Source organism: Mauremys mutica, chromosome 8 (genome assembly GCF_020497125.1).
Source record: "Mauremys mutica isolate MM-2020 ecotype Southern chromosome 8, ASM2049712v1, whole genome shotgun sequence".
NCBI classification, from domain to species: Eukaryota; Metazoa; Chordata; order Testudines; family Geoemydidae; genus Mauremys; species Mauremys mutica.
Genome location: NC_059079.1, coordinates 55,989,440 through 56,013,782, shown reverse-complemented (window position 1 = coordinate 56,013,782; position 24,343 = coordinate 55,989,440). Strand labels below are relative to the sequence as shown.

The 24,343-nt window shown below is 51.9% G+C and overlaps 1 protein-coding gene and 1 long non-coding RNA gene across 2 annotated transcripts; one reads left to right on the top strand and one right to left on the bottom strand.

The window, feature by feature from the left end:
- Positions 1–10,730: 10,730 nt before the first annotated feature.
- On the bottom strand, positions 10,731–20,072 carry GLUL (glutamate-ammonia ligase). Its single transcript, XM_045027211.1, has 7 exons — positions 19,941–20,072; positions 17,339–17,529; positions 15,750–15,911; positions 14,760–14,906; positions 14,112–14,239; positions 13,658–13,857; positions 10,731–12,395 (listed from the first exon to the last, which is right to left on the bottom strand). Exons 2-7 carry the CDS (start codon positions 17,502–17,504, stop codon positions 12,077–12,079), a joined length of 1,122 nt encoding a protein of 373 aa, XP_044883146.1. The 5' UTR covers positions 17,505–17,529; positions 19,941–20,072; the 3' UTR covers positions 10,731–12,076.
- Positions 20,073–20,102: 30 nt separating this feature from the next.
- Positions 20,103–24,105, top strand: LOC123375864. Its single transcript, XR_006581606.1, has 4 exons — positions 20,103–20,492; positions 20,992–21,092; positions 23,875–23,940; positions 24,032–24,105. It is a non-coding gene; the product is annotated as an uncharacterized LOC123375864 (long non-coding RNA).
- Positions 24,106–24,343: the final 238 nt, after the last annotated feature.

Sequence of the window (24,343 nt, the reverse complement as noted above, 5' to 3'; positions counted from 1 at the left end):
ATATACTCCTGCCGCGAGGAAGAGCCTGGGTCCTCCGCCACAGGCCGGCGACAGTGGCCGCCGCTGTTACGTTAATGGAGGACTTCCTCGCGGCTGAAGCCCCGCTGGGTTCAGCTAGCCGGACAGCCCCACCCCAGACGGAGCGCCCCAATCCGGGGAAGGAGGGGGCGCCCACCCCGACAGACGTACAAGCTTCCTCCCGGGGAGCCGAGGTCCGGACCCGGGCCGCAGCGTCCTCCGGGAGGCCCGCTCGGACCCCGATGCCCGCGGCAAGAGAGGGCTACCGGAACCTGCCTGGAGGTAACACCGGGACCCGGTCACGGACGGGACGAGCAGACCTGGGGCCCTGTTTCTCCTGTGGAGAGCCGGGCCATATACAGCGGGACTGCCCAGGACTAGAGTGCACTTTTGGCCAAGTTTACTCAGGGGAAGGCCGCGCCCGGCGCTCGCAAGCAGCCAAGATCACTGTGCCCGTGGTCATTGAGGGGCACCCGATGGTGGCCCTCCTCGATTCCGGCTGCAGCCAGACATTGGTCTGCCAAAGCGTAGGCCCGCCGGCTGACCACAGCTTGGGAAAGATTCAGCTGCAATGTATACATGGCGACATACAGCCCTACCCAAGTGCCAGGGCCCAGCTGACTGTTGATGGAGTCACCCAGCTGATGGTAGTAGGACTTGCTCCACGGCTGGCGTACCCAGTGATCCTGGGTCGGGACTGGCCCGAGTTTCCAGCAGTCCTACGCCGCCATGCCAGGGGCAGCCCGCTGGTCACGCCAGCCTTGGAAGGGGAGGTCCCAGAGACCGAGGAGGACGAGGCAGAAGCCCCTGGCCACGCCAACCCGACAGGGGGACCTGAAGAGGCCTCCCCCGGAGTGGGAGAGAATTCCACGGTGCCTACGGACTTCTGCCGGGATCAACGGGCCGACCCCGCACTCAAACAGGTATACAACCAGCTAGCCACCGTAGACGGGACTGTCCTCGACCCACAACGGGCGACACAGTGGCCACACTTTGAGTTGCGGCAGGAGCGCCTGTATCGTATTGAGAGGGATCCCCGCACAGGGGATACCCGGACACAACTCGTCGTGCCTCGGTGTCACCACCGGGCGGTCATGAAACTGGCCCACGACGTTCCAGCGGCTGGGCACCTCGGGCACGAGAAGACGCTGGCTCGAATCCTGGGGCACTTCTTCTGGCCCTGGGTACACCAAGAGGTCAAGAATTATTGCAACTCTTGCCCAGAATGCCAGTTGGCTGCCCCCGCACGAACTCCCAAGGCACCCCTGGTCCCGATGCCTCTAATTGAGACCCCCTTCGAACATGTGGCCATGGACCTGGTGGGGCCTCTCCCTAAGAGCAGTGCGGGGTTCCAATATATAGTAGTCATCATGGACTATGCGACCAGGTTCCCTGAAGCAATCCCTCTCCGGAGCATCACAGCGCGCACCATCGCAGATGAGCTGGTGAAGGTCTTCGCCCGCGTCGGCCTGCCCAGGGAGATCCTCACGGACCAGGGGACTAACTTTACATCACGACTGCTCCAGCAGGTATGCGACATCCTGGGGATAAAGCAACTGCGAACGTCCGTCTATCACCCCCAAACTGATGGGTTGGTTGAACGGTTCAACCGGACGCTGAAGGAGATGTTGCGAAAGTTCCCCCAGGATGATCTTCGCCGATGGGACCAGCTCCTTCCACCCCTGCTCCTGGCGGTGCGAGAAGTCCCCCAGTCCTCAACTAAGTTCTCACCATTTGAGTTGCTGTACGGCCGGCAACCTCGGGGCCTGTTGGACCTCATGAAGGAGACTTGGGAGCAAGCCCCATCACCAGCCCAGGGTCTCTTAAAATACGTACTCCAGCTCCAAGAGCGCCTTAAGCAGGCAGGGGCTCTGGCACGGGAGAATTTGAAAGCTGCTCAGAATACGCAGGCCCAGACTTATAACCGGGACGCCCAGACTCGGGACTTTCAACCGGGCGACCGGGTGCTGCTACTCCTTCCCTCCAGTGAATCGAAGATTCTGGCCCGGTGGCAAGGGCCATATGAGGTGGTCCAGAAGGTGGGCCCGGTTACCTATGAAATTAGGCAGCCAGACCGGAGAAAGAAGGTCCAGCGGTACCACGTCAACCTCCGCAAGCCCTGGCGAGAACGCGAAGGTCTCCTGATTAACGCTTACCCGCCAGAACCGGAGCTAGGACCTCAGGTCTCCCATACCGAGGAACTCGGGGAACCCCAGCTTGGGGAGACCTTAACAAAGGAGCAACTCAAGCAGACCCGGTGCCTCCTGCACGCCTTCTCCCGCACCTTCACGGCTCAGCCGGGATCCACCACCTTGGTACATCATCGAATCCAGACTGAGCCCAGGATAGTGATCCGGGGCACGACCCGGCCCTTGCTGTATCATCGGAGGCGGGTCGTTGAGGAGGAGGTACGCGCTATGCTGGACTTGGGGGTGATTGAGCCATCGCAGAGTGAGTGGCGGAGCCCCGTAGTGCTGGTACCGAAGCCCGATGGCTCACAGCGGTTCTGCATTGACTTCAGGCGGGTCAATGCCATCTCCAAGTTCGATGCCTATCCCATGCCTCGGATAGACGAGCTGTTGCCCCGCTTAGGGGAAGCCTGCTATATCACCACCCTGGATCTAAGTAAAGGGTACTGGCAGATCCCCTGGAACCAGCCTCCAGGGAGAAGACTGCCTTCGCCACACCCACGGGCCTGTACCATTTTACCCGGATGCCCTTCGGCCTCCATGGGGCCCCGGCCACGTTTCAGCGCCTGATGGACTGCCTCCTCCTGCCACATCAGGACTACGCGGCCGCCTATTTAGATGACATTGTCATTTACAGTCCTCGGTGGGAGAACCACTTAGAAAGGGTTGCAGCCATCCTGAGGTCCCTGAGGAAGGCCGGGTTAACAGCCAACCCGAAGAAATGTCGCATCGGTTGGCAAGAGACCACGTACCTGGGGTATACTATCGGGCATGGGCAGGTAAAACCTCTTGTTGGCAAGGTCCAGGCCATCGCAACCTGCCCCCCGCTGGCCACGAAACGCCAGGTGCGTCAGTTTCTGGGGCTGGCCGGGTATTACAGACGGTTTATTCCCCAGTTCGCAACGATTGCCGCCCCCCTAACAGGGCTCCTGACGAAGGACAGCCCGCAGCAAGTGAAATGGACCCGCGAGTGCGATGAGGTCTTTCGGATACTCAAGATGAGCCTCTGCAGCGAGCCGGTCCTGTACAGTCCGGATTTCCATCTGACCTTTGTTTTACAAACGGACGCCTCGGAAGTGGGACTCGGCGCCGTCCTGTCCCAGGAAGTAAAGGGGGAGGAGCATCCAGTTCTCTACATCAGCCAGAAGCTGTTCCCCCGAGAGACGAACTATGCGGTGGTCGAAAAGGAAGCCCTCGCTGTGAAGTGGGCCTGTGAAGCCCTACGGTACTACATCTTGGGAGCCCCCTTCACCTTGGTCACCGACCATTCTGCCCTCCAGTGGTTAGCCCGCATGAAGGACCATAATATGCGGGTGCAACGGTGGTACTTGGCTCTGCAGCCCTATGCCTTTACGGTGCGTCATAGGGCCGGGAAAGACCATGCAAATGCGGACTTCCTCTCTCAGCTGGGGGGTATGGAATGGGCTGGCCCCGCTGCACGGGAACCAGCCTTGAGGGGGGGGGGCCATGTAGTGAGGTGGCCTGGCTCCCGGCCACACCTGAGAGGGAGGAACCAGAACAGCCACCTCAGTGGGCGGAGCCACCGCCGCCTGTCCCTGCCCCCCGGAAGTCAAGGGGCGGGACAGGAAATATAAAGGCCTGGCCCCAACGCTCAGTTGTTGCCCGGCGGCCGGAGAGGATAGACGCTCCTGACCGAGCTCCCGCTGGATCGAGCCTTCCCCGAGCCAGGTATCCGGAGGTGGACGGACCGAGCCTGCCCCGAGCCCGGTACCCTGAGGAGGACTGGCCGAGCCTGCCCCGAGCCCGGTACCCCGAGGAGCCGTTCGAGGGCTACCCCGACCCGAGTCCTGAGGAGCAGCCCAAGCCAGCCAGCCCTCCGCATGTCGGGGAGCCCATGGTGTGGGACCCCGTGCCCGACCCCAGAGACGAGCAGATACCCATAGAGGGGGAGATGGAGTGTAGCCCGGGGGTAGCCGACCCCTGTCAGGCAGTAGGCACCGAGGTGCCCATGTCAGTGTGTTGCGGTCAGGACCCCACTGACCAGCGGCAGTGATAGCCGCTAATAGGGCCCCGGGCTGGGACACAGTGGAGTGGGTGGGCCTGTGTCCCCCCTGCCACTCCACTCACGGGTGGCAGTCTCCCCCTCCCACCAGCGCGCAGGCACAGAAGCCTACACTTGCCTGATTGCTGCTCAGCTCCTGATACAAGGACCTGAGCCCCTGAACTTTTGTTGTTGCTCAGCTCCTGAGACAAGGACCTGAGCCCCTTGAACTTTTGTTGTTGCTCAGCTCCTGGGACAAGGACCTGAGCCCCTTGAACTATTGGTTGTTGCCCCGCCCTGACCTAGGGCTTGGGCTTACTGACTATTGTTGTTGCTCAGCTCCTGCTGTAAGGACCTGAGCCTAGAACTGCTGTTTGCTGCCCGCCCTGACTGAGGGGCTGGGCTTTATTGACTGTGTGCCTTTTGTTCAGCCCCTGCCTGAGGGGCGGAACCCCTGGACCTTCAGAGACTGACTGCTGATTGCCGCCGTGTAGTGAGGCGGCCTGGCTTCCAGCCGCACCTGAGAGGGCCGAGCCCCCGCACCGGACTCTTACAGGCCCTATGCAGTATTATTCAACTGGTGCCCCTATGTCCAACTTGGGGCACAACCACCACCCTCGCATTGCTGACACACACCGAGCTTCATATGCAACAGATGCTTCAGCAGCCCGGGCTTGCACCGGCGGGGAAGGGGAGTGGAGGGACAAGGCAGCAAAGGATACCGAGCTGCCCGGCCCACCTCACCAGCGGTGTGCCTGGGGTAGCAAGCAGCAGGGGGCACCCTGCCAGTCCCTGTGAGGGCAGCAGTCAGGCAGCCTTCGGTGGCTTGCCTACGGGAGGTCTGCCGGTCCCGTGGATTCAGTGGTGGGTACGCCAAATCCGCAGGACCGGCAGACCTCCCTCAGGCAAGCCACCGAAGGCAACCTGCCTGCCGTGCTTGGGGCGGCAAAAAGCTAGAGCCGTCCCTGCACTTCACAGCAGCGGAGAGTCACAGTTCCCTGCAGAGACCCCTGTGCCCTCTCCCTTATGCAGAATGTGCCACGATGGCACATTTGGCTCTGTGAATATGGCCCCTGCCTAAGGAGGCTGCAGCATGCACTGGGTGTGCAGGAACTGATCCACTCTTACCTGCTGTCCTGGTGGTGCCCCAAATTTTTGGGTGCCCTACGCAGCTACATATGCTGTGTATGCCTAAGGACAGCCCTGGTCCTGCACATCTACTATGTGGTATAAATTACAGCTGATTGGAACATTCAGCTGGGGCCCTCAGCCAACACATACTCCTTTTGCCTCCAGCAACATGACTTTAGGACAGTGCATGTGAGGGAGGTTTGCTGGAGGGGCGCAAAGCAGGGGGAAATGAAAACAGGCATAAAAGGTGAGAAATAAAACCCAGAGCAAGGCAGAGAAACAAAAAGTGAAGCAAGCGGGACACCTCATCACCCACCTTCTCCACTGAAACTCTGCTGCTGCAGTCCAGGATTCAGTTCAGAGCCACTGCCCTTCTCACAGAGCCTAAAGGCTATGGAAGACCAAATCTGCTGTTCCTTGGGGTAACCAAAGCACATTAACAATCACTCAGGTAGAGTGACCCTTCTGCTCTGCTTTAATAGGCTGCTTTGTAGAGCCTGGCCCCCAGGCAAAGTGACAGAGCCTGGCTTACTTCACTCATCGTTAGCTACTTCTAATTTGTTCCAGTAACTTTCCAGGTACTGCAGTTAGGCTGACTGGTCTATAATTCCCCAGGTCCTCTGTGTTCCCCTTTTTAAAGATAGGTACAAAGTTTGACCCTCTCTAGTCCTCTGGGACTTCACCAGTCCTCCATGAGTTCTCCAAGATAATCGCTAATTGTTCCAATAGTTGCATAAATACCCTATCAAAGCACATGTTTAACCTCATGGAAGCTGCATTCAGGAGTAGTGAGTACAGAGGCTGATGTTGTATAGCATAAAGGCTGATTTACAGAGAGATCCATGAAGATCAAACAGCTCTACTGAAGCATGAAAAAGGAATTGACATTGAGACATTTGGTACCCTTCAGGGCACCGTGAAAATTTAACAGGAAAAATACAGAAGAAACTTGCAATAAGAGTTCATAATAAATAAGGGAGCTGCATGGAAAAATTCATTCCCAGGCACTTCCACACAAAAAAGAATTGGGCTGGAATGACTGTTTATTAAAAGAGCCTAGGAGGGTGATAACAGTTAAATCATCTTCCCTTACATAGACAAACCTTTGAATAGCCTTGTGGATAATCTTATTTTGATTGCATCAGAAGACAATCAGAAAGAGTTTGGAACATTAGAGAGTTTAACACTTGTCTCAATTCTTCTTTGCCTGGTAATTAGATTTGAGAAGGCTCTCAAAAAAGGGTGCAATTGGCAAATGCATCCAAAAGATGGTGATTCCATTCTGACGCCTGCCTTCAGTCTGCATGTTTTGTGTTTTACTGGCATTATAGAGCAAGGTTTGCATTGTCTGTCAATTATGTTTCTATTTTTATGAAGAATGTACTTTAGCATCATTGTTTATTAACGTTGCCTTAAAATGTGAACATAAAACCAATTCATTTTTTAATAGTTTGATTTTTTTAAACATTTGATTTAAAAAAATAGTAAGTTCATCTTCTGAGGATTTCATGTGAAGAATCTTTACTTTTTAACAGTTCCAATCTCAAAAAATGAGCTCTTTGCGTTCTAACTAAGAGGTAATGCCCAGATAATAAGAGACTCAAAAATGAAGATTTACAGATGAGGTTTTCTGAAAAGAAAGCATTTTATCTCCCTGTCAGTGAAGGAGTCTGTTAATTTAGGCTTGGGGAGGTTTTTTAATTAAAAAGGTAGATAAATTAGATTTTAAAATGTGGAGATCAGTTTTATAGTTTAACAATGATGGTTATCAAATTTCAGCCAAGTATTTATTTGACATGTTAAATGTGAGTAGATTTAATTCTTTTAGCAGCAAAGAACAAAGCAGTGCTGTTATAAATTACAAGTACCAGTTTTTAATTAGTATGTTAGACAACTTGAGAAGCAATGGACTTGGGGAGACAGTGCCATTGTTTTATTGGTGCCTGTCACTCAAAGGCATTTGATGTCATTTACAAGTACCTGCTAAGGCCCTCCATGTAACCCTTTATATGTACATATTAAAAAGGCCCCACATCCTCCACTGCTATTAGCAGGGAAACGGGTTGCACTTAACCCTAGCATAAAACACAGATGCCCCTCCCCTGCAGCCTTTGGCACTCAGCACTCTTCATGGGCTAAGGTAGGATCACATGCCCTCTTTTGTGCCTGGGGAACCTCTGGAGGAGAGTAAAAACTCCATTACAAATGGCTGCCTGCCTGGCTCTGTCTCCCTGGGAGATGGATCTGGGGGCTCGCACAGGAAATAATAGGTGCAGCCCGGGAAAAAAAGAAAAAGTGCATGACTGAAAAGCCTACTCCTCTGCTCTATTACCCCTGGCTATTCAATACACACAGGCTCCAGCAAACCCCTCTAGACTGGCATCTTCTCCCCCCTAAGGGAGATCAAAGGGGGTGGATCTCCACTCAAATATCTCAGCCACATTTGGGAATGTCCAGTGGAGAGGAGTTCCGCTATCAAAAGCCAAGTGTTCAGGGGCTTTTTCTCCTATTTTGCTCATTCGCACGTGTAACAGAGGTGAGCATGTGGCCTCCACTTGCTACAAGAACCAGGGAAAGAATTGGGAGAGAGAGGGACTCAAGCAGATCTTTGGCCTTGCTGAGCCTCAGATGGGTGATTGTTAAAGATAACAGCATGCACAGGAGTTTTTGGGTGGCTTTTTGTTTGCAAATTCAAGGTGCTCTGGGAATGCTTACTCTGGGAAGGATGTTATTCGGCTGCTAGCTTTGCAGGGGGACAGGACTAGTCCTCATGGAAGATCTGAGGGGAATGTACAGACTTGGGCTATTTTAAGGATAAGATGCAAGGGGAAAGACTCCATAAGAAACAAAAGTGGGATGTCAAGATGGAGAAGAAGAAACAACTGGATTCTTGGCACCCTACATCTGTGCCACAACAGGCAGGGAGCTTGTCAGATCTCAAGCTTACCCAGGATGAGGCCTCATCAGTGATGGAGGGGAGATGTCCAATGAAACCCCAGGCTCCGCAGGGCAGTGATGGGGGCGGTTGGGGGTGGGTGAATGCTTGGCAGTGCTGAGCCGACAGCCAGGATGGAGGGAGGAAGCACAGAAAGAATGGTGCTGGAGCTCCCGGTCACAGGGGTAAGGCTGAGATCATCACCACTCATGGCTGGTCATACAACACCCGTGACAGGAGCAGGAACATTACTCCACATTTGAATTTGGTCAAGAGTGTTAATCACTTTCTGCTACCTTAAAGCCCCTCTCCACAATTCATTCTTCACTTGTGTTGCTGACATGTTCCACGCTGGAAGTAGCTGCATGTTAAAAACAGGGGAGTGATCCAGAGGCAGCATATTACACTAGCCCAAAACTATCCCAAAGCACTGTGATCTATGGGTAGACAAAGCATCATATGCAGGAGAGGATTCAGACTGGCCTTTAATAACAACATGCACTTCTGTAGCATCGCTAACCGAGGACAGACCCTGTTTATGATTTAAGCCACAGGCCACTCATTAAGTAAGCAGCCTCCCCATGCTACCAGCACAGAAGAGGAGGGAGAGATGTTAAACTACCTTGTCCAAGGTCACACAGCAAGTGTATTGCGCAGCTGGGACTAGAACTCACATTTCTGGCTCCTATTCCCTTAGTCTAGCTGCCAGCCCACACTGCCTCTCCAGGGAGGGCCACTTACACTTTAATCTCTGAGTTGTGCACCCACAGCAGGGCCGCTGCTATGAAGGGTGGCTTTGTTTGTGGGAAGCTGCTTTGTTGTTTTAGGAAAACAGGCGAATCAGTGTTTAAGCAGAAATCCTCTCAGCTCTGAGGAGAGTTACGTTTTTCATCTTTATCGAAGCATTCAGGCTGGGATACTCACAGGAGCCGGGTCAGCATTTAATTCCCAAATCCCCTTGGCTTTGGGCACATAACTCCTCTCTGCACCTGTGAGAAGCCCAACCCTGCACAAAGTACCATGGCCACAATGGAGGGCCTCACAAACCTCCAGCACAACAGAAAAGCCTGTGAGCTGTACTCATCCCTCAGACAACCAGCATTCCTTGGGGCATGTAAGAGCCAAGCTTCCCCCTTCTCAATGCTGCCAGCACAATCAGGCCTAGTATGCCTCAGGTGCTAGAGCAACAGCCCATCTGAATCATGCATGCAGCCTTTCTTTTGATGGCTAGGGTTATGAAAGTCTTTGCTGCCATCCAGGCTGTACAGGGCAAACACTCATTTTCCCATCCATTTTTCTATTAAGGGACCTGGATAGTCAGACTCAGCTAGCCTGCTCTTATATTACCAGCCTTCACTTTTGGGAACCTGATGGCATCTAGGCTACCACAGAACCCTAGGTACAGACTTGCCCCATGCACTGAGCACCAGGGTTTCTCCAGTAACGTTATGTGAATTCTGTGCGAGCATCTCCTAACGGAGGCTACCTGGCACAACTAGGAAAGTGGCTGCTTCATGGAGTCTTCCAGAGGTGTGGAGCAGGAGGTTACTTTCAACACATGGATGCTATGGTTTTAGGAAGGTAAGACCCATCTCAAGTAGCGTGGGAAGCTAAGAATGATAAACATTTGTCTAGGAAGATTATGTGTAGGATACACAAAAGCGCTTCCCTTGGCTTAGCGGTTTCCACAGAAGTCAACAGTAAAACGCCCAAGATGGGAGCAGAGGAAGGCTAACATGGAGCATTTTTGAAACCCCCCTGCTAGGAGTCTGACTCTTGCATTAGGAAATGTGTGATTAATTCTTTATCACAGTGACCCTGCTCCCAAGTGAAACACGCAGGATTTGCAGGTAGTCAACACCACTTAGGCCTTTTGTTTAGAAAATTTTATGAGGCAAGTCATTGCTACTAGCTACAGGTTTCTGCATTAACCTCTTCTGAAGAGAAGGGGGTTTGAGTTGGAATCTTTCAGGGGCAGACAACTGGAGGAAAACTAATGTGAACAATAGCAGGTCACAGCCCCATTTCAGGTACACAGATGCAGGCATAATGAGCTGAATTTGGCCAAACGACTTTGTAAAAATGTGTTCTTACACAACTGAATGGCTTCAGATTTTTTTTTGGGGGGGGGGGGGGCTTTTTAAATGAAGATCCCATGTCTGAGTTCCCCAGCTCATCCATGGTGGGGGTTGGCACCCCTACTTAGATTGTCCAGGAGTCTCCAGGAATTAAAGATTATGTCATGTAATGAAACCTACATCTGACCAAAATTGGCAACCATAATCCCAAGAGTTCCTCCAGGCCAAGGATGGCATTTTGCCCAGAGAATGAACATGTGTGTCTAGGATTCCCCATCTTATCCCAGGAGAGAGAGGAAATCCAGGCTGAACTCCCTCCAGATAGCTAAGAGCCCACACCATGACATTTCAGATGAATAAAACCAGAGAGAAAGTCGTCAGAATTAAGTTTTTTTTGTTATTATAAAAGAAACTATTCGTAAATCCAAATGCAATGGCATATATTGGCACCATCCAAAATCCCAGAACTTTTGAACCCACTAGACATTCCCCTGAGAGAACTTAGGGGCAGCCTGGGAAGGGAGGGCAGGGTGGCACAGAGCCCCCTCATTAGTGTAGTCCTGGCTAGGTGGCAGGTAGTTTGCGTGCCAGGACATATCAACAGTTAACACCAATGGTCTCTGTAAAACTGTACAACTTTAGAAACCCTAAAAATATTATTAAAATCTAAAAGTTGTTTCTTTTTATGAAAAGCCCTGCTTTAGTGACATGCTAATCCCACGGGAAAATAAAACACCCATGGCCCCATTGCTAACACAGTTAAGTTGACCAGCCAACTCATAATTTAGAACATCCTCCTTGTGTTTCAGTCACGCCACACGCCTGCATCAGCTCGAGTTTAAGTTATGATCTTTACCGCTAGCTTCCAAGTGCTGAACCGATGTCCTGCCAGGAATGGCAAAGCCACATTTCAAAAGTATTTAAAAAAAAAAAAGTGTCAACTTCCCTCCTGGACACCCCCCCACCCCCCATTCTACCCTCTTCTCTAGCCCACGCTGGAGGTCCACCTCCAACAGTACCTTCAGGAACCCTGCCTGCTCTAGCTGGCTGAGTTATTGGAACATCTTTTAAAAAAATTATATATAGGGTTTTTTTTTGTTTTTACATTTAAATATATATATAAAAAAAATACTACTTCACTCTGTTATACACAGGAGATCGAGTGACTTCCAATGACAGAGCGAGGAGGAATTTTGCTACCAGCTCCCACATTTAGCTGGGACAGTAGAATGCAAGAAGATGCCCAAGAGTCTTATCAAAGCCAGAGAAGGGAAATTTCCCACCACGTGTAAGTGTGCAAAGGGGTCAGAATCTATCATAGCTGCTTTACTCCTTTCTCCCCTGAATAACTCAAATCCGAGGACAACTGGTCTATGGAGAGTTTAGTTATGTATGTTATCATGGGAGTTAGACTCTCTTGGGCAAAACCCACTACAGCCTCTTGTCCATCCATCTTCCTTCAGCCTATCACCCTGTGTCCATGGAAGCCACTGGGTCCTGTCAGACATACAGATGAATTAGACAAAACAGTGGTTAAAATTCTTCTCTAACGCACACACCTCCTCTCAAGCATCAACAAAGAGACATCGACAAGAACTAAATGCTCCCTCCCCCAATACAACAAGAGTTACTGGGACACAAACAAAGTGGTAACTTGTGCCCTCAGAATTACATCTAGAAGAGACATTTGGGGGCAGGTGGTGTCTGTCGGGGGACAGTCCACTTAGTTCTTGTACTCAAAGGGCTCATCCCCGGTTTCGCTGAGAAGACACGTACGGATTAGTGCCTCCGTCACAGCATAAGGGTCGCAGTTGGCAGAGGGCCGGCGGTCCTCGAAGTAGCCCTTCTTTTCTTGGCCCACGTTTCTGGGGATACGGATACTGGCCCCACGGTTGGCCACGCCAGCAGAGAATTCGTGGATGCTGGATGTCTCGTGGAAGCCCGTCAGGCGCCTGGCATTGTCCAGCCCCCCTTTTGGGTCGTAAGCACGGATGTGGTACTGGTGCCGCTTGCTAAGCTTCTCAATGGCCTCTTCTATATGCCTGGAGACAGAAGGCGGGAGGTTGTGAGACTTTGGCAAGAACACTGGCTGTGCTGCTGTTCACTTGGCCATGGATAATGTTGGCAGGAACTCACCCACTTGGCTTTCTCCCATACCCCACCCACGCACACAAATCCCATGTTTCAGTCCCTTGTCTGCAAACATTCCCATTCCAGCTAGTACCAGCCATGGGCCCCTTCCTCTCATTGATAGTGAGTTACTTTGGGAAACTGACTCCACTGTATCACTTGGATACATGGTTCAAATCCTACTTTCCTACAGCCAGTTCGCCTGCATGTGGGGCTGGGTGTTTTCCCCTCCTTGCCTATTCTGACCAGTGAGGCTCTCAGAATTTTTGGGGGGGATCCCAAAGGCAGGTAAGACTCTCTCTGACTGGAGTTAAAGAACATTACAGCTTGTGGGGGTACCAGTTAGAACCAATAATTTGGCTGAGTTGCATTGCCACTAAATATGCCTGATACAGCTTCCTTTATCCTTGGGAAGACACAGGTTGTGCTTCGACACATTTTATTATTTCAGAAGCTTACGAGTTCTGCAAGTGTAGTGATATTCTGAATGCATCCACTGAAGTTACAGGGGAAGGAGTGGGCAGAGAAATGCCCAAATGGATCCTTAACAGAATTCCATTGTACTTGAAAAGTACAATCTAGTCCCTGAAAAACAAAGTCCCAGACTCTCAAGTACAGTGGAATCTGTAAGCCAATGGTCTAAGAATAGTCCAATCTGAATCTACTTTCAATATTTGGCCTTGTTTACAGTGAGGCAGAAATTCTCCCTCCTTTGGTCTAGCACCAGATAAACTCCTACTACAGATGGAGTACAGGCCTTTTTACAGAGGTGGTAATCCAGTGCTAGACAGTGGTAAGAACGGCTGCTCCTTGTCTATTAGCACTTCCACCATTGCTAGTGTTGGTGGAACTGTACCAGTGTTAGACCACTACTGGGGGAATTTCCTCAGTCTTCAGTGCAGACAACCTCTGGGTGCAACAGCTACAGTGGGAAGGGAGTTCAGTTCTAGTAAAACAAAAAAAACCACACCCACGAAACCTAGAATCTCTGGGGGTATTCAAGCCAAAAAATCTCTTGCATGGAGCAAGACATGTCACTATTCCCCTGGCAAGCCAACTAGTGTCTCAGGTGCAGTCTCAGTTCTGTAGAAGTCTTGCTGCTGCTGGTAAAGTCCATTTTCTCTAGCTGAGCTTGCCAAACTGATGCAACTAGCCCAGCTGTAGAGAAACTTACTTGAGACCTCCTTCCTCCCTCATGGACTTGGTGCTGAAGTTGGTGTGGCAACCGGCTCCATTCCAATTCCCAGAGATGGGTTTGGGATCGAAGGACACGATTACCCCAAAGTCTTCACACACCCGATGTAGGATGAAGCGTGCAATCCAGAGGTGATCCCCCATCTCAATCCCTTCACATGGGCCCACCTGGAATTCCCACTACAGAGAGCAGAGAAAAAAAAACAAAAAAAAACCAAACAAAAAAAAAAAAAACACCATTGGCTCAGTTTGGTGAAGAACCATTTGCTGCAAGATGCTGTTCACCCCCTCTGCACTGTCCTGCACTCTCAACATTTGCAAAGCCCCAGGGTACATACTGACTGCAGCAGCAGAGTTTAGCAGCATGAGCTTCCGCATTGCGTCATTGGCTGGTGCCAGCTGACTGCAATGGCAGGTGAAGCCAAAGTAGTTACCTGTGCGGGCATCACTTCTGCATTTGTTCCTCCAATTTTAACACCAGCATAGAGACATGCACGATAATGCGCTTCCACAATGTCTCTGCCATAGGCTTTGTCTGCTCCTACGCCGCAGTAATATGGACCTGCAGTAGCACAGAGCACAAGAAAGGTGAACATAGTCTCCAAATAGCTTGTGATTGAGTGCAGTGAAGAGCACAGAGTGCAGTTAGGAAAGGGTTCTCAGAAGGCACAGGTCACAGGAAAGTCTCTATACTGCTTTCATTTGGGGTAGTAGTAGAACACAATACCTCCAGAGAATGACTCCGGTCAGAGTCAGTGGGACTTGGGCTCCTACTTCTGAAAACCCTGCCCAACTGGTCATATTTAAATGAATTGCAGACTAATGGAATGAACACGGGATATGAATCTGATCTATGTCATAAGATTACTGTACAGCCACTAAAGATTACTTTCGTTGTTTAGTTTTGGTCACTGTCAGCATAGCTTTTGGTGATCCAGTTTTAGCAACTCCTTGAATCTTTCATCTCACTTTACACATTTCCAATTAATCCATTAATTAGTGACTGATAACATTATGATTTGGGGTTAAGTATTCATGAGATCTCCTATTCCTAGTTCAGATATTAACTCCTGGAAGCTTACCCTGGGGCCCAGGGAAGCCATTGGAAGGCCAGCCAAATGGATGTCCATCTGTCCCAAGAAGAGTATATTCTTGCTCCATCCCAAACCAGGGGACCTGGTTGGACACCATATCCATAATCCGTTTACAGGTGTGCCGTAGGTTTGACTCTAGAATGGAAGAAAAGCACAAAGCTTATTAGCTCACCAATGTTCTAGCCACAAACAAAAACCTCCGACATATGAGATGTAGCCTGGTCATGGACGAGTAGCTTCTAGCTACTGGTAAAAAAAGAAGAGTCCAGTGTGCTGCTCTGGTGGAACAGCTCAGATTCTTATCCCACCATGGAAGCTATGACTTGCCAATGTATTCTGGACAAAGCCACTACCATACAGGCTGTCTGGGGGACTCATTTTCCCACCCAGACCTATAGGGAAGCCCAGAAATTCAGACCCAAAGAGACTGCCCTGTGACCACCATCATTAGCCAATATAAGATCTAAGTGGTAGGAAGGGCTGCTGGCCTTAAATAGTGGATGCTCCTATTGGTTGTCGGTGCCATCTTATGGACTTCCTTGCACTTCTTCTCCCCCCCCCCTCCCTTCCATGCTGCCCCATAGAATGATTTCCCAGTCCCCACATTCCTCCCAGCATTGGAGTTCCTCTTGACGAGTCCTTCAATATTCCCCAAGCACTGACCCATGTCATACTCCTCCATCTCCATGTTACCAGTGACAAGAGAGGCTAGACCAAAACAGATAAACATCTAAGCTAGTTTCTCCCTTGGTGTTGCCTACTGCATCTTGTTTTCTTTATATCCAAGCTCTTCAGGGCAGGAACATTTGTATGTCTTGTACAGTGTTAATGCATTAATGGTGCTTGGTAAAGTCTTCCGTTAACTACTTTTCTGACAGTTACTCCTTCACCAACCCTCCTCTACTCCAAGAGGGAGCAAGTCTTCTCACCCCTCCCAGAACTACTGCAGCCACTCTTGGGAAAGGCACTGCACCATACCTGCTGGCTTGCGGTTGTACTTGAAGACCTCACAAAGAACCAGCTTGTTGGGGTCCTTGCGGAAAGGGTCCCGGAACATGGCAGCAGGGAGAAGGTACATATCACTGTTTGAACCCTCAGACTGGAAGGTGCTAGAGCCATCAAAGTTCCACTCAGGTAGATCTAGAACAAGAGAGAGAAAAATTCACCCCTTTAGGTTAGCAGCTTTCCATAACCATCAAAATGAGTTCACTAGCTGATTCAGCATGACAATTGTGCAAAAAAGATTGCTTGTTAAAGGACTCTGGCACACACTGTACTTTGTTGATTTTGCTGCCACTGAAATATGGGGTGAGGGAGTTGCTCTTTGCTACCCTGTGGAAAAACAAAAAGCTGGGACATCAGCGAAGTCCGATTCAGCTAACTGCACTGCAGACGTCCTTGACGAACACTTCCTATCTTGTAGCCAACACGCTATGGTAAGATGAAGACCCAGATGGGTTTCCCTAGCCGAAACAAAGGGAATCGGGGAGATGCTACAAGTCAAAAGGAATGAGAGAGGGAGTCCGGTGTCCTCAGTTGTCTCCAGACTGCTGGATGGCCCTGAAACATGCTCCTCCACATTGATGCAACTGCACAGACCTGGTGAAGGGAACCTTGGGAGAATGCACAAGGCCTAGAGCTGCCTGAAGGGGGAATATCATCAATTGGATAGTCCAGTGATTGTGGGGAGAAAACATCCCCTTTACACTACCTGTGCCCCTCCAGCTGAGCATGGCTCAGGCCCCCACTGAATACTGCTTTTGCAGTGTGAGCACATTTGAAGCAGCTGTGAAGAAATTAACTCTGCCCCCATTGTTATCCCCTTCCATGTGCTATGGGTGCCAAACACGCGGTGCCAGCCACTTCCTCGGTGAGGCGGGGAGATAATTCTGATTGCTCATGCACAGTACTTCGGTTTTAGAACTGTCCTGGCCAGTGCCATGGCAACAAGGGAAGAAATCCGAATGCTATTATCATGTCAGTTGGGGCTGTTTGTTCTGAGACACACAAGCTCTTAATTACACTGGATATATTATCTTCCCAGCACTTCCTTCCTGCCATCTCCCCAGGGCCAGAAGAGCTTTACAGGTAAAGCGCCAGCAGGCTGGGAATACCCTGCAGACAGACACCCCTTTAGCGCAGATGGGGACACGTCACCGATTCCCGGCTCTACTTACACCTTTGCCCCACAAGGAGAAGGGTGGTCTTCCAGATCTCCTTCTGCATCAGGAGATTATGAAGTGCATCCTGCTCAGCCTGTCCACTTTTCCAAGCACACACCAGGAGCGAGGTGGGAGCTATCCCACATCATGCACTCGATATAAAGAACTCAAGGGGTGGAATGCACTGACTGTCTCTGGTCCAGATTTCCCCCCATGTGGGAAAGACATCCCCACCCTCAACTCAAAAAGAAGGAGCTTTGTCTTCCAACAGCACAGCAGCGTTTTGCAGCTCTGTGGTCAGATGCTTGAACCCAAGCCAAGCCCTATATTGCTGCAAACCCACTGGGTGCAACTGCCTGTAGTCCCAGCATTCACCTTGTGTCAATCATACACCTGCCCTCTTACCTTCAATGCTCTTGGGCTCTTGGTCAAGCGTCCGGGTTTTACAGCGCAGGTGCTCCCCAGTCCCATCAATCCAGATGTACATAGCTTGCACCTTTTCACCCTGAGGCAGCTTCATGTACATCTGCTTTATAGCTTTGCTCAGGTGGGAACTCGCTGAGGTGGCCATGGCTGCGGGGTGCGTTACTGGGGTCCTGCCAGGAGGGGAGGGAAAAGCCAACCATGAATATTTCTGTGTTCCGAACGGGTTCTCACACTCTCATACAAGAGAATGACCAAGTGGGAGATCTTCACAGCTCAGCAACAGAAGAGAGATGTGTGCACTGAGTGTCCCCTAGACAGTTATGCTGGAATATCCCAGACAGTGTCACAGCTGATTACACCAGTTGTGAATCTGAATACAGTAGATTACACTATAGGAAACAGACAGTATATCAATCCGACAGTTCAATAACATGGTTTGGGACCAGCTACAACAATCATTTGGTTTCAAAGATTTCCTGTGGTCTCAGGAAATCCGAGATCTCATCTACTGAGAGGTTGGGTCCTGCCCTGTCAGCTGATGGACTTGGTCTTTTCCCTCTCTAGCTATTATGATCATTAAGAGATCAGAGAGCAGCAGCCCCTCAGAAGGGCTCCTTGACTCCACTGTGAACTCTCCACTCACAAAATGCAATTTCAGAACGGACATTGCCCTGGAGCCAGGGCCAGCTCCAGGCACCAGCTTATCAAGCAGGTGCTTGGGGTGGCAACTCGGGAGTGGGGTGGCACTTTCAGGGATTCGGCAGCAAGTCCCTCACTCCCGCTCGGAGCGAAGGACCTCCCACTGAATTGCCGCAGATCGCGATCGCGGCTTTTTTTTTTTTTTTTGGGCTGCTTGGGGCGGCAAAACCCCTGGAGCCGGCCCTGCCTGGAGCAGCGTTTTTGCCCACTTTGGCTTAGACAGGGCCTTCTGTGGTCCTTCCCCATTCCAGTAAGGGCCATTTGCCAGAGACAGCTCCATCTCCGGACCATGCGATCTGAAGATATACAATACTGTTACCTAAGTAAGATGAGAGGGGCCCCTAACTACAGCCCAAGGCAAAGTAAGTAACCTTTGAACAGCAGAGACTCAAGAGGCCTCTCAGCCACGGAGCATCTGGAGGCAGAGGGGCCCTGCTCACATACAGGGAGAGCTGTAGTAGATTCAGAGGATGCAAGCGGAGGTCACTGGGGATCTTTTACAGCCCCCTGGCTCTGCATACTTGGGGCAAAAGCCCCTGACTCTGAGAAGTAGCTGCTTTGGCTGAAGACACTGTACTCCCTTGTCCCATATGAGGAATGCAGATTTGCCTCTGTCACACCAGCAGTTGTGCTGAGGGTCATGGAGCCCTGCTGGCCCTTGCCAACCCTATCCCAGCAGGCCACCAAGTCGAGCCCTCTCTGGTACTCTCAGAAGCAGCCACCCCTCTGACCAGCACAGACAAGATTTTGTTCAGCCCCTTCCCTGCCTTTATTTATTTCTTGGCAATAAAAGCAGCACTGCGGTGACTCCAGCCTGGAAACAGCTGGGGTCTCAGAACCAGCCTGCCTCTCCCCTACAACTGGCCAGAAGGCAGACCAGCCCCACCCCCAAGATACAAGCCTCCCTGGATCCCCCTTCCCTCTCTGCAGCCCCCTTGCTGTAACTGCATTTATTGCCCATTTGATTGCATGCCTCTACGGTGGCAGTCCAGGCTTGGTCCTGTAAAAGCTTCCAGCTGAAGGACCCACTGCTGCCCCCCACGGCTTTTCTTTATGGTCAGCTAAGAAATTTGATCTATGGCTGTTCCTCTCCACGCAAATCCCTCCTCCCCTGTTCTCCTTCCTTAGGAGCCTGCACTCCCGGTTTTTTAAGGAAACTGTGCAGAGCAACTGTGAGGAGATCTTCTGTCCCAGAAAGCTCCGAGCAAAGAGAAGCCCCTTAGAAGATCTTGAGCGACCTAGTTTCCCCTCCCCTTTACAGAGCTAAATCGGAGCTGCCCCCCTGGAGTGGCTGCTTCGGGGACATAAAGCAGATAAACACAGCAGCCTAGCAAGGGGAGCTATGCCGATGTACCGCCCCAGACACCATCAGGAATAAAGGTACCACACACCCAGCCGTCCTTCTGTCGGCAAGGCAGGCATCTCCCAGCTCGAGGAATCGGAGACTGACTGGAAGCAAGACAATGAAATAGGGAAACACACGGAGAGGCATTTCAGGAAAAGACAAGATCCATCCACAAAGTCACCTTTCAATACAGCCTTGCAGACCCGAGCCGAGCCCCGTGTGGGACCCAGCCCTGCGGGATTTCTCTGCCGCTGTACACACAGCCTGCCAGACGCAGGGTGCATTGGTTTAAGGGGAGCAGGGCCATCCTCTAAGGGAAAAGCAGCAAAACCCAACAACGCCACATTAAGCAAAGCGTCCTCCTAGCCCACCCCACTGCCTGTGAACAGCATCAAAGCAGCCCGAAGCACCCCCCCAATCCCATACGCGGGGGGGGGCACATTCCCGGTACACGTCCCCCCGCAAAGCCACCCAATGCCTGGGAGACAACGGGCAGAGATTTACCATCCCACGCGCCGTGGGAACAGAAGCAGTTACCTTGGCTACTGAGCAGGCAGAGGAGAGACAGGCTGGGTGGATTGATGGACATGGACGAGGACTCACTTTCCCCGAGATGCTCCCATGCTCGGCTCTGGAGAAGCCAGCTCCCGGCTCGCCCATTTATCAGCTGCCCGTGCCGGCCCCCGGGCTGTCCGATTGGCTTCCTCAAGACGTGAGCACGCCACGATCAGCTGATGGGCGGCCCGTGGATCCCAGCCATTGGGCCGGCGAAGAGGGCGGGAGGGAGCCAGGAGAGCTGGGCTGGGGGAGCAGGGAGAGAGGAAAACAAGAGCGAGCTCCTGCTGGGCCGGGGGACCCCGCCTTCTCCAGCAGGGAGAGGGAAACAGGCTCAGCGCAGCAGCAGGCGGAGCATGAATCGCCTGCTCCGGCAGCCGCACACTGGCTCCTTTGTGCATGGCCTGGCCCCCTCTGCCGGAGCCCTGCGAGCCGAGCCCGAGAGCGGAGTGGGCCGGGTCTCACTGTGCCCCGTTTCAAAACAAAGGAGGCACCCCAGAGACAGCGGCCCTGGGACTCTGCCGCCCGAGGAAGGTGCGGCTCTGGGTTTGCAGGGTTATTCCGATAACAGTAAAACTCTGTTTAGAGTGAAGTTAACTCCCCCCCGCCCCCCCCTTCTCCCACTGGATTCCCAGTATTGCAAATCTCCGGTTGCCTGCTTACACTCCCACCCTGTGCCGCTCTTTTCTGGCAAGCAAGAGCTCTCCTCAGTCGCTAGGTGCTTCTGGGGAGGGACAGGCCAAGCCGGGTTTAGAAAGCAGGGGGAGGGGGTATTTTTCCCCTCTAACGGTTCTTGGAAAGTGGGGACAGGATCAACTCTCCCTGCTATCCAAAGCGTTTACGTTAACAGCTGCCTTTTCTTTATATAACTGCATGCAGAAAAACAAGCCCTGCTTGCTAAACAGGGCAGAGAGGACTAGGACACCCAAAGGTTTACTGGGCACGGGGGGGGGGGGCGCCGGCCCAGTACCCAGCTTTCCCCTTTGGCTCTACAAAAACAACGGCGCTGTGAGCACATTAATTTTAATTTCAGATCCTGGCTCCGCAGGGAGGAGGGGGGATGGAGTTAGCAGTGACCAGGAATTCAGGGCGGCTGACATCCTAGGACTCGGGATGGCAGGGAAGCGCACAGCGGTCAGTATGGCCTGCTAGAAGGGCTGGCCAGTATTTTTCCATCCTCTGAATGGTCTCTTCTCCCACTTCTGCTCTGCCCTCCTCACTTTCCAGCACATTCATAAGAATCAGGATTCAGAGGCCACTGCAGCTATCACACCAGCGCACTATTTGCTTTCAATTTGCCTCCCCTCCCTGTCACAAGAGGCACTGGGGCTGCTCCCCGAATTGCCTTGGAACAGGGGTGGGCAAACTTTTTGGTCCAAGGCCACATCTGGGTATGGAAATTATATGGCAGGCCATGAATGCTCATGAAATTGGGGGTTGGGGTGCAGGAGAGGGTGAGGGCTTCATCTGGGAGTGCAGGCTCTAGGGTGCAGCCAGGGGGCTCCAGGCTGGGGCAGCAGGTTGGGGGTGCAGGCTCTGGGGTGGGGCTGAGGGATTTGGGGTGCAGGAGGGTGCTCTGTGCTGGGACTGAGGGGTTCAGGAGGTGGGAGGGGGATCAGGGCTGGAGGTTGGGGCACATGAGGTGGTGCAGGCTCTGGGTGGCGCTTACCTCAAGCAGCTCCTGGAAGCAGCAGCATGTCCCCACTCTGGCTCCCACGTGGAGGTGCGTCCAGTGGCTCTGCACGCTGCCCCATCCACAGGCACTGCCCCTGCAGCTCCCATTGGCCGCAGTTCCCAGCCAATGGGAGCTGTGGGGACAACACTTGAGGCAGGGGCAACTTGCAGAGTCCCCTGGCTGCCCCTATGCATAGGAGCCAGAGCGGGGACATGCCTCTGCTTCCGTGAGCCGTGCAGCGCCACGGCTCGTGGAGCGGGGCAAGCCCCAGACCCTTCTCCCCAGCTGGAGCTCGAGGGCCAGATTAAAATGTCTGAAGGGCTGAATGTGGCCCCCGGCCTGTAGTTTGCCCACCCCTGCCTTAGCATAATCTGAGAATGTGGGGGGAGATGTGAATGAATTTCTTAGCCCCTTAGAAATCCAAACTTTGCAAGTACAAAGGCTCAGAGACCCAAACTTCAACAAGATTCTCACCTCTACCTTCTCCCTCCCCCTACCCCGAAATAAGCTCTCCAGCACAAACACTGCTCTCACTTCTCTCAGCTTCTACCTGTTTCAAAGAGGAAATCTGATTGCCACTACTCCCAGCTCTTTGGGCATCCCGGGGGCACCATCAGCAAAGTGGTGGCACGTAGGATGGCATTGCACATCCCTAGCACTAGCTGTAGTCAGGAGGGACCAGATCCTCAGTGGGTACAAAGTGGGATAGTGTCACTAAAGTCTATGCAGCTGTGTCAATTCACGGGTAGTGTGTCCCCCTTAACAGCCTGAATTCCTCCTTGGAAAAGGGATGAGCATTTACACAGAGAGCCAATTATTTTGCATGTCAGCTCACACAGAGGGCAATAAGAATGTTACTTCCCCAGGGTTAGTCCCAAGGCTGATGTCTATATAACCTCCCCATCACCTGAGTGAGAAATAGGTACACATTTCTTTAGCATTTTGGAGGAAGAGGAAGACTCAAGGGACATGGCCCCTGACCAGAGGTGAAAGTAAGCGGGTACAGTCCTGTACGGCGTACTGGCAAGAGCCAGTACACCATGCCGAACCGCACCGGCTTCCGCGGCGGGGATTTAAAGGGCTATGGGCTCCCCACGGCTGCGGGGAGCCCAGAGCCCTTTGAATCCCACCCACGGCTCCAGCGGCCAGGCTGAGGCTGGGATTTAAAGGGCTCAGAGCTCCTGCACCTGTGGGCAGCCCAGAGCCCTTTGAATCTCGCTCGCAGCTCCGGCAGGCCAGGCTGGGGCCAGGATTTAAAGGGCTCAGAGCTCTCCACGGTGGCAGGAGCTCCAGGCCCTTTCAATCCCAGCCCCAGCCCAGCAAGGCTCGGGGCGGTGGGGATTTAAAGGGCCCGGAGCTCTGCGGCGGCCGGAGCCCTTGGGCCCTTTAACTTGCCTCTGAGCTCCGGGGGCTCCCGCCACCTCTGCAGCTGAGAGCCCCAGGTTGATTTAAAGACCCTGGGGCTCCCAGCCACAGCTGGTGCACCAGGGCCTTTAAATTTTTAGAGGCCACTCCTTTTCTGGTTGAGGCCATGCCCCCTTAGGACTCCGGCAGTACCGGTAAGTCACTTTCACCCCTGACCTCCCCTCCTGTCCTGCAGCCTAGAAAGTCCGGGTTTAAATGTAGATACAAAAGCCAAAAGGATGCATTAAATCCAGCATACCTGTAACCAGCTAGCTTGATAACAGGATTTGAACCCAGGCTTTTCACAAGTCTGTACTGCTTAGCTATAGCACTACAATAGCCAGCTGCCAGCAGTAGCCAATCAAAGCTCAAAAGATCCCCATCCTGCTATTATGGGTTAAGCAGGTACTAATACCTGCTACCAGACATGAGAGAGGTAGTGAGGCTATGACTGCATTGCCTCAGTTCTCCTTTGATGTTTGTTTCCTACTCCTTTCTAACAGCTCCGTTTCACTCCTCATCCTGAGCATGCATTGTTGCTCTTCACATCCACTTTTCAGAAGCTGATTCAGTGACCTGTTTTACTCCTGACTCAAACCATGGACAGAAACTGGCACGTTACACTAGAATAGAGGCCAGGTCAGATTCGGTCATTTGAAAAAATAGACTAAGTATCAGCTGCTGGGAAGAGATCAGGTCAGTCCCCGCCTGAGCCAGCATTCCTGCTGCAGAACTGGACTTGGGAGACTGCAGCAGAAAGATCAACCCAGCAAATGGGGGATGTTTGTAATTAAAGGTGCATTGGACCCAGGTTATATTCAAGGCTGTTTTTCTCAGGTCTGCAGTGAAGGTGCATCAGGAAAATACTAGCTTGGATGGCTAAAGCATCTCTGAAATAGACAAGTAAGTTGCAAATGAGCTCAGTTTATTGATGCAAATAAACCTCCCCTCCCCACACACACTTCAATCTATTTTAAATCTCATTGTTTTCTAGATTTCAGTTCAAGAGTCCTGGTGTTTGATTAGAGTGATCGGAAGATTCCAGGTTATTAAAAACCTCTTCATGCATCGCCTGGTATTTGTTAGTTGATTTCTTCCCCCTGGGGAAATTCCAGAAGAGATTCTCCCCAGTCGCCGTTTCCAAGACTCTCACTGTTATTCAATGCCTGTTTCACATTGGAACAGAAACATTCAGTGAAAATAGCCCTGTGCTATGCTGCATTCTGCACACTCTGCTCAGTATTCATTCCATCTCCCAGGCACTCTTCTCTTATTCAGGAATTGTTTACAAGGAATAGAGAGAAAG

Coding starts and splice junctions, on each gene's coding strand:
- GLUL (XM_045027211.1), bottom strand. CDS start 17,504: ATGGCCACCTCAGCGAGTTCCCACCTGAGCAAAGCTATAAAGCAGATG. Junction 15,912..17,338: donor AGAGCCCAAGAGCATTGAAG/GTAAGAGGGCAG, acceptor CTCTTGTTCTAG/ATCTACCTGAGTGGAACTTT. Junction 12,396..13,657: donor AGGGAGGAAGGAGGTCTCAA/GTAAGTTTCTCT, acceptor TTCTGTCTCCAG/GCATATAGAAGAGGCCATTG.